Source organism: Hordeum vulgare, chromosome 7H (assembly GCF_904849725.1).
Source record: "Hordeum vulgare subsp. vulgare chromosome 7H, MorexV3_pseudomolecules_assembly, whole genome shotgun sequence".
NCBI lineage: Eukaryota > Viridiplantae > Streptophyta > Magnoliopsida > Poales > Poaceae > Hordeum > Hordeum vulgare.
Genome location: NC_058524.1, coordinates 242,880,262 through 242,890,238, shown reverse-complemented (window position 1 = coordinate 242,890,238; position 9,977 = coordinate 242,880,262). Strand labels below are relative to the sequence as shown.

Here is a 9,977-nt window from a genome sequence, read left to right as displayed (position 1 = left end):
TTCTTTACTCTCAAAGTGTCCTCCAGGGTTTATAGAGTAGAGGGAAAGAGCATAAAGATGAGTAATAGAATCCTAGCAAGACGGAGATACCCTAGAAGAAAAACAAAACACCAAGATAACCATGAAGATGTCCAAATAAAATTCAAAAACAACTCATTTTGTCAAATAGGGTTTTAGTTAGTATGCATACGAAAACATCAAAAGAAAATATGCAGACAATACTCACACAAAAAGGTTTTGCGTCTACAAGCTATGAGTTTATCACTACAAGGGTGTTAACTAACCTAATCCTGTATGGCAAGTCACATCATAACTTTGTGCAGATCATCAACGTTGATGATTGAAACATCTTGGACCATTGTTGACTTCTTGAGTTCTCGATGTGCCTTCTCTTGGCAATATGTTGCTACTCGAAGCTTTAGGGGTTGAAGTTGTCTTAAAATTACCACCACGTCTTCTGAAGCTTCTAGCTATTCAACACCAAGGTCGGAAAAAGGGTTTCACAACTATAAAGAAGATGATTGAGAAGTAGAGCTTAGATTTCATTTGAATAAGATAAGATAGGACAAGCAATACTGAATGCGAAGAGTACGAGAATGTTTCTTTTAAAAAAAGTTTCCCTTTGAAAGTAGTTTCTAAGGCTTTCCGTTTCTACCTAAGGCCACGCGACTAGGTCGACATCCGCTCTGATACCACCTCTGTGAGAACCCGGAATTTACTTCCAGACGCTCCTGTGTATATTTATCAACCCCAGGATCATTGTTGACAACATAGTGAAATGGTATCATTGCACAGTACGTAAAATTATTTTATTACATATTGCCCAAAGGCATACATTGACAAATGTCTCATGACATTTAATACAACCAGAAAACAGTGAAGAATATAATGCGTAGCGACTCCATCTCAGCCACAGGCAGTCAATGTAGTACAGGTGACCTCACTCCTACGGATCGCCGTAGTAGTCGTAGTCATCACCTTCATCTTCATGTAACTCTGTTGTCAACAATAGTATTGCCATGAGTACATTACGTACTCAAGATACCTCCTTCGGAGAAGGTCCTTACAGCTAAATGTGGCTTCAAAGGAAGGTTGTATGGCTCATTTGCATAAAAGCTAATTTTATTTGAAAAACAATAACATTTGGATAAAAGCGGTTCTTGATGAAAACATGTTTATATCTAGAATAACTTTCATCAAAGTGAGGATCCTCGATCAACTCACACTCATCATAGGTTCCAACAATTGGGGCAAAGAGGGAATAAGCAAGACAGGTCCCGGATGTCAAGAAAGATTCATGTGTCGTCCATGACCGTGGACACGGCTTTTCGAATAGTTTTACACTCTGCAGAGGTTATACACTTTACCCACACGACACAATCTCGCCTTGATGCCACCAGTGGCCGCTGGTCTAGTACACCATTTGGTATACCGGCAGGGAGATTGTGACAAGGTCTTTGGACTAGATCCCCCAAAGATGTGACATGCCCATCGGGTCTGGCGCACGGAACTGAGAGTACGTCCTCAAACCGGTCCCCCCATCTGTGCCGAGGATACTCCTCGCAAGGCAACTATCCCATCTGCGGTACGGCGACATCGACACCTAAGGCTGACTAGCTTACTTGACCAAGCCAGTGCCCATATAGCATGTGGTTGTACTGTTTACACAATCTTCAAATCCAAGACTTATTAGGCCTCATGCGGCACGGACGACTGATTGCTCCCTTCACCTTGGGCAGCCAATCGCTCCTTCAATCCTTGATTCAGCTGTCGCCCGCGCCAGTATTCAGATGGTAAGTTTCACCCAGAGTAGAAGAGGATAGAGAAGGTCACCAAGGCCAACTGGCCAGCTCAACAATAAGTTTCAAGTGTCAATGACTCAAGAGTCATCAACAAAGCACCTATAGGTAATAAGCATGGCTAAGCATTTCTACTCTACCGGAATACTATATACTTCTACTCAGGTGACAAATGGATAGGCGACAAGCAGATCAAGGTAATGTGTCAATCGACATGCTAGCTACAAGATTAAAAACATGCATATTGTAACCATAAAACTCAATGCAATTTATAAAACATAGGATAAGTATGATCGAAGAAGGAGGCATGCCTTCGTTGTTGAGTCCTTCTTCGTTAACCTGTGTATCTCCATGCATGTCGAACATTGTCACTCCCTACTCGTCATAACGATAGCAAATAAAAACACATGAATACCAAAGCAATAGTAAATCCAAATAACATCCAAAGGAAATCAAGAATGGAAGGATAGTAAGATATTGATCAAGATGGAGATTCCAAAGAGATTCTAAAATGAGATGGCATGGTAGGAAGGTAAGAGATGGAATTCAACGAAGGGAAAAGGTTAGGTTGACACGACTAAGGAAGGCTTGGCGATCAAGACTAACATTGTGATACGAATTAAAATAAAGTAGGATCCACTCCCTTATGACAAACCCATACTATGGTACAAAGTAATTAACAAACTTAATAATGAGACACATCTCATGCAATGCATGTGTGTATAGGATCATAAAGATGTGTTAACTAATAACACAAGCATCACACATACAAGTGATCATGAGAATAATTAAACTAGGAGATGCTCTTTATAGAATGAAATAACAAATATCCAATTAACTACTGACAACAAGATTATACCCACATGCTTGTAATAACATGGCAAACTAAGCACAGTAAGCATATGAGAAAGGAACAAGTCAACTAACGAAAGGTAAACTATCCAATCATGTCGTGAACTAATGAAACAAGTATTAAACACTCATAATACTAAAATGATACAAAGTCAAACTTTCTATACTGAGGAACTAAGTAGACAACTATAACACACAAAACATCATGAGGCATGAAAGATGTCTAAGCATAGAATAACGCAATAGCAAGGTAAACAAAAATAACATCTAAACATGGATGGTCATCACATGAGATACCACACTAGGCTACCAAAAGAATACAACTTGTAACTATGAGATAACTTAATTGATATCAACTATCATGAAGATCATTCATGGCACTAGCATGCAATCTCACATTCTAGTCATGACATGTAAGAACACGAAATCATGGAATAAGCACACAACCCTATCATGTCAGTTAATACAGGTAATCATGTTCATAAACAATAATGAGCATGTAGGCAAGTAAACAACTAGATCATATAATCAACTAATCAACATGTATTATACAACACGAGTAACATGATGGCATGCGTTTCTAAATAGTACAACCTCACTTGCAAATACATAGAAGCACAACTAAGGCATCGTACAACACACGGGTTGGTACACACATGACATGTAAGTCAACTAAGCATGCATAGCTACCCTCCTAGGTAAACAAGACAACTAAGATAATTAACAAGAAGTAATAAAGTAGGTTATATGCTACAACCTAAATCATATGTAACAATACAAATCTAAAACGTGACATGAAACAACCAACCATGAATAATGGATAGCAAACATCTACAAAACTAGATGATCAACTAGACGATAATATCTATGACACAAACTATAATGTAGTCACCTCCAATAACAAGCATTTCATTTGATATCTATCATAACTAGTTTAGTGCCCGTGCGTTGCCACGGGACGACAAACTGATGTTGTTTATCATCATTATTGATCTCCGCAGTTGACTCAACCTCGCTAGTTGTCTCACCACCATCATTGAACGCTTGATCTTCCCTTGCTCCCCTCACCAATAGCTCAAGAGAGGATCGTCGTCCTCCCATAGCCCTAACAACCTCTACGGGACATAGTATCATATATTCATATTTAACATGCAAAATAAAAGGCTAGATAGACATACATCTAGAATATGCAAAATAACATTTTCTTAATCTAGCCAAGAAATTTGATAGCCCTGATAGATCGTGTAAATACCTTTGTTCTTATGCTAAAATATACACGAATATATAGAAACAAAAATTATAAAGTTGCGGGATAAAAAGCAATCCTACAACCGTGAACACTCTCAGTCTCACTTTCTCCTCACTGCTCACCCCTCCCCCCTTTCAGCTAGCCACCCACCATGCTTCCCCATGCAGCCGCCGACGCGTCATGACGCGCATCAGTACGGCGTGTGAGGAACCCATCACAACCCAACTTTCCACAATGCGCCTTTGAACCCTCCCTCCTAGCTATGCAGTTGTAGGCTGAGATCGAGGGGAAGGGGGTATAGTGCTCCGTTGGACGCGCGCAGTCTGGACGACGTCATCCACCGCGCGGCGGCCCGGCCCCATGACCCCGCCGCAATAGCGCCACGCCGGTCTGAATCTTTTGTGGCAACACCGAGTGAGCATCGTGTCCAGGAGACCCTTCCACAAACCATGTTCGCTGGGATGGGCGGGGATCGACCAGGAGTGGATGGCGTGGTGCACCACAATGCCGACGACTTCTCTTCGCCATCTAGCTCTGCTCCCCTCCCTCTGCTCACGATCAAGATGCCCATGGATCTTATTGATGTTTAAGAACGTGTTAGAATGTAAGGATACCGACATGCTAAATCTTATCATAGAGCTACAAAAAAAGCAGCTCAACAGATAATGTTCCTTTAGTTCATATCAAAGTATTTATTGTCTTGAAAGACTCATCCTTTCATAGTAGAGATATGAGGTGCTCACTAAAGGCAAACTCAACCCCGAATATGGGTTCTTCATAAGTTATTTGATACATAGTTCCTTATACATGTCCTTCTAATGAGTGATTCTATGGAACTGAAGTCTAAGTCAGTTTTCTTAAAGTTATATTATGATATTAGATGCCTCATGTTTTTACCATATTAAAAAGCACATGTCGTAGAAAGAAATACAACCCCTTAGTATTTTTGTTCTTCTTTAGCAAGTCACTATCCAAGCATCTTCCTCCTGCATCTATTTCAAATTTCACGTCGTCTTTCCTTAGAATTTATTTATTAGTATGCTATTTTCCATAACTTTCATTTGCATCTTTTTCTTTTGCAAGGAAACTTTCAGGGGTACCCACCATTCAACACACATATTTTTTCCAAAACAAATAGCATGTAATTCAATGACTAAAATCATCGTTGTAAATTATGCACCAACCAGCTGCAATAAAGAGTTTTAAAAACCTAATGCATCCGAGATTTGCTTATACTATTCTAAACTAATGGTTAGTATAAACACATGCAAAGCTTTTGCATTTTTCCACATGAACCATAAAAACATTTTTTTACCACATTTGCGTTACTACATCACATAATCGATTTTTTAGGCAAAATCGACAAATATGACCCTTAGATGGTAAAAATTTACAAACTGGACTATGTTCGAAAAAAATTCACTCAGCTAACCCTTTTGTGTGACGCCCGACACTTAGGCGCCACACTATACTATGTGACGCCTAAGCCTCGGGCGTTGCACATGCTGCCGTGTGACGCCGAGAGCTTAGGCGCCACACATGCACTTATGCTCGGCGCTCAGGCACTCCTCCAGCACCTCCACCCACAGAGCGCCGGCGCCCACGTCCGCGTACGCATGGGCGGTGGCCTTGCCGCTCGCCCGCGCCGCCACCACCACCACGGTGCGTGGCAGGGAACGCGTCTCCACCACAATGTCGTCGCGCGCCTGGGCCTGGCCCTGGAGCGAGTGCCCGACGCCGCGCGCGACCACGGTCGCCCTCGAGGCAGGCGCCGGAGCTCCGAGGGGTCCCGGGACCAGCATAGCACCTCGGGGACGGCGTGCTCGGCCTTCATCCCCTCGACCCGCCGAAGGATGAACGCGGGCGGCGGCGACTTGCCCTCCTCTTCGGCTAGGGTCAGCCACGCCTGCCGCTCCAGCCGCGTGTCGTCCTCCACCACCATGCCCTCCCACTCGAAGATGACGCCGACCCAACCACAACCCATGCGCTCGAGACGCATCAGGGGGTTGTGCAGGCTGGGGTCGTCGGCCCTGTTCTGTGGCGGCCACGACGGCGTTGCCGCTGGGGGAGCATCATCGGTCCCCAGGCCGCCGGTGTCGCCCTCTCCCGGGATCCCCCGGAACTCCTTCCGCGGGACGGCCTCCTTAGTGAACCCGACCGCGGCCAGGGCCCTGCCCGGCCAGTCGGCAAGCCGCCTCGCGGGCTGCCTCATGGGCACCACCCGTGCCACGAGGCGTCGGCCGGCAAAGGCAGTGCCCAGGTGGCGGCAGCTGACGACATGGAGCGTCCGTCGCGCGTGGATCCCCTTGGGCCGGTGGTGGTCGAAGGGGTGGTGGGCGATAAAGGAGGTGCTGGCGCTGACCGTGTCCACCATCATCATGGCTGCCGCTAGATCTGCCCTGCTCCTCTGCTCCGCGGCGACCTTCATCCAGAGCCCCACCGACGTGTTCGGCCCGATGGCGCTCGTCGAGCCAACCCCGTCCTCGGCGCGCGACTTCGGCGCCATCATCTCCGACGCGCCCTTCGTGATCCTTCGGCTGGACTCCACCGCCGACATCGCGCTCCTCCTTATCGAACTGTCGACGGCGCCGCCGCGCCCGAGGGCGACCATGGTCGCGCGCGGCGTCGGGCACTCGCTCCAGGGCCAGGCCCAGGCGCGCGATAACATTGTGGTGGAGACGCGTTCCCTGCACGCACCATGGTGGTGGTGGCGGCGCGGGCAAGCGGCAAGGCCACCGCCCATGCGTACGCGGACGTGGGCGCCGGCGCTCTGTGGGTGGAGGTGCTGGAGGAGTGCCTGAGCGCCGAGCATAAGTGTATGTGTGGCGCCTAAGCTCTCGGCGTCACACTGCACAACGCCCGAGGCTTAGGCATCACATAGTATAGTGTGGCGCCTAAGTGTCGGGCGTCACACAAAAGGGTTAGCTGAGTGAATTTTTTTCGAACGTAGTCCAGTTTGTAAATTTTTACCATCTAAGGGTCATATTTGTCGATTTTGCCATTTTTTTAAGTATCATATTCAACAAGCATAACTTCCAAAAGTGAACTCAAACTGTATGGTTAAAAAATGACCACTAATAACTTCCACATCACATGGAAATGAATCAACTCATTTTTTTAGATTTGACATATCGTGATGGGAGATCTTGGAATATTATGTGCATATTTTGAGGTTATGTTCCATGAGAAAGAGATGGGATAGATAACAGAACTAAGCAATCAACTAATGAATTATTCCGATTGTTTTATGGAGAGTTTAAGAAGATTACCTCCTGCTTAAATAAACCGTTTGACTAACAAAATCATGTCATGTGTGAAATTTATTGTACCAAGCACAAATATTCTATGATGAATCAGACACCAAACATTTATTTGATTAGGGGCTAACTCTAGAAATGTCAGCGCATGAGTACATGACTACATATGCCAATACTGAAGAAATGAGCTCTTGTAACATTACTTGTTGACCAATTTTGCATGTGTTCTCCACGACTCAATGATCACCACGCCGGACAGCGACCCATCAATGACCCTCACATTGACATCTATCTATAGCCAATCAACATGGTGGGTAGAGGTTAGTGGCATCAACTAAACTGATGGTCAGATCGCAGGAGCTAGCAGAATCGTCAGTTACCTTGGTGGGAGCACATGGGTGGATCGATCGAGGTCGAACCATCACGATGATGCTTCATGGGTGAAGAAAATTAATCGTCTATTTCTACGTGGAGGTGAATACACTTCACAACCACAGAAACTTATAAAGGCTTAAAATAGACTATGACCACAACCATACAAACGGAAAACAAGCTATATTTTGCAACCCATTTCCCTAGGGGTTTCATGTCGGATAGGCTAATTGTTAGAACCAAGGTTGATCCATCATTAACGAAAGCCTCCATAAATGGTCAAATTCTGTAAAAAATCGAATAAACTATATCCATAGGACCGTTAACTAACACATCAGGGAGCATTTTTAAGAAGGGGAAATATTATGATTAACATAATTCTCGAGATGTTTTTGAAAAAAACATGATTCTTGATAAGTCAAGAATTGTACCTTTTTTAAGCTTGACCTCCTAAACACGATGAAATCACCAGCTTGCTAGTTCTCTCTGTTGGGTGCCAATAAATCTCACATAGAGCCAGAATTTACCAATGATTGCTTGTCCAAAGTAATACCGAAATTCTAACTCTGCTTAGTCATGTAGCTCTTAGGTTTTATCGCCGTGAGTTGAAAAAGTATAAACAGTAAACACGTTACATGCCAGTCCGTGCGTGCGTTGCTAGCTAGTCGATCAATCCATTCACCGATCCATCTCATGGCAAAGCTAGCTAGTACGTTGTTAGCTGATTCAATCCATCTTACAGTAACTCAGGTGTGCTATGTTTTTTGTTTTTCCATCAAGCTGCTGCCGGTGCGACACCTGGAACGCGGCGAATAACTCGTCGGTGAACGGGTCGACCTTGAACCGCCGCAGCGCGTTGACCACGTGCGCGTGCCGGCCGGACTGATCCTGGACTTGGACCGCGAGGTGGAGGACGAGCTGCTCCAACAGGCTGTACAAGAAGAGAAGCAACTGTCAGAGGTGCTCCAAGCACTAATGCAGCGGGCAATCCAACAGATGAGTTCAATCCAGGAGCACCAATGCCACCAGTTTGCTTCATGAAACAATAAGATATTTGCTTGTGCTCTGGTGATAGATATACTTGTTCGTAAGATAACCAATGTGTATTTTGACAAACTGGTGCGTACCTTATCCACTCTCAGTTACAGTCAAGCTAAATGAGTTAGAACCGAAATGAAATTGTACACAAAAGTAGAAAGCTAGTAAGCTACAACATTAAAATACACCTCAAACCATAGCAATCCTAACTCCTCACTTTGACCATCAAAGCAAGATTTTGAAAAAAAATGACCATTTGGAGGTGACTCGGATGAGCCTTTATAAAAATGCAGTAGCTAAAGCATGTTTGAGAAATAGTAGCCGTCGACAGATATAGGTAAGAAACAAAATTCAAGCCAAGTTTTTAACATAAGCATAAGCATGGATACTGTGTGAAATATTAGTCTTATTGGATTATAGATAATCTGATAATAAGACTCAATTCACATGCTACTTTGTAATGCTGATAATATGTTACTACACTATGATAGCAAAAGGTTAGTTAATAATTCCTCATTGCATGCTTAGTTCTTTGAGGCCTAAAACTCCTGAGCAGATCAAGAATACTCCATCATTTCATGTACATCCTAAAACTGATTTTGCACAACAAATGTTGCGTAAAGGAAAAAACATTCCGGAATCGATTCAAATTTCTTTACGCGAGGAAAAAGCCAACTTTAAGACATCATAATCAAATTAACCATATCTTCTAGAAGAAAAGAACCTGGTATAGCTGTGGTGGTGGCTGATTAGGTAATGGTGGTGGTTGGTTGGGCAATTGCTGCTGTTGTTGACCTGTAAGCAAAGAATTTTGCGAATTCCCACCTGGCTGAGAAATTCCAAAGAGGAGGTGAGAAGCTCAAGCTGGGGGGGCGTACCAGTCGACGCGGTCCTTGAACTTGGAGAGGTACCACTCGTGGTCGTCGCCGACCGAGGCGATGCGCTGCTGCACAGCCAGCTTGTCTGCGGTCACCTCCTTGAGCTCCCCCTCCGGCATGGCCAGCACCGTCTTCCACGCGCGGTCGTAGGTGGGCAGCTTCTCCAGTACAACTTCATGTACATCTCCACGACATTGGGCACGTCAGTGTGTGGCTTGAAGTTACCAAAGAAGGTGCCCTTCAGGGTCCTCTCATTCAGGAAGTTCATCGGGTGGGTCTTGAATTCAGCGTCCTTGTGTGGCACACCCACCAGCACAGCTACACCCCAGCCGTGTATACAGATCACAGAATTCAAGCTTCCATCTAGAGATAAGAGGCGATGCAAAATGATCATGCTTGAGTGGACGATTGATGTCTTAAGAAGTCATACATCATGAACACATTCAAATGCTTGTATCATAGCATTGACGTTGCCAGTGCACTCAACACTGCGGTCAACTCCACCATTTGTCATGTCAGCGAGCACCTGAAG

The 9,977-nt window shown here is 44.7% G+C and overlaps 1 protein-coding gene and 1 pseudogene across 1 annotated transcript; both read right to left on the bottom strand.

Moving 5' to 3' along the window:
• Nucleotides 1-2,016: 2,016 nt before the first annotated feature.
• Nucleotides 2,017-9,977, bottom strand: part of LOC123408685 — a 39,518-nt pseudogene continuing 31,557 nt past the window's right edge.
• Nucleotides 5,459-6,280, bottom strand: LOC123413458 (5-amino-6-(5-phospho-D-ribitylamino)uracil phosphatase, chloroplastic-like). The gene has a single exon (XM_045106396.1). The coding sequence runs from the start codon at nt 6,278-6,280 to the stop codon at nt 5,459-5,461; it is 822 nt and encodes a 273-aa protein (XP_044962331.1).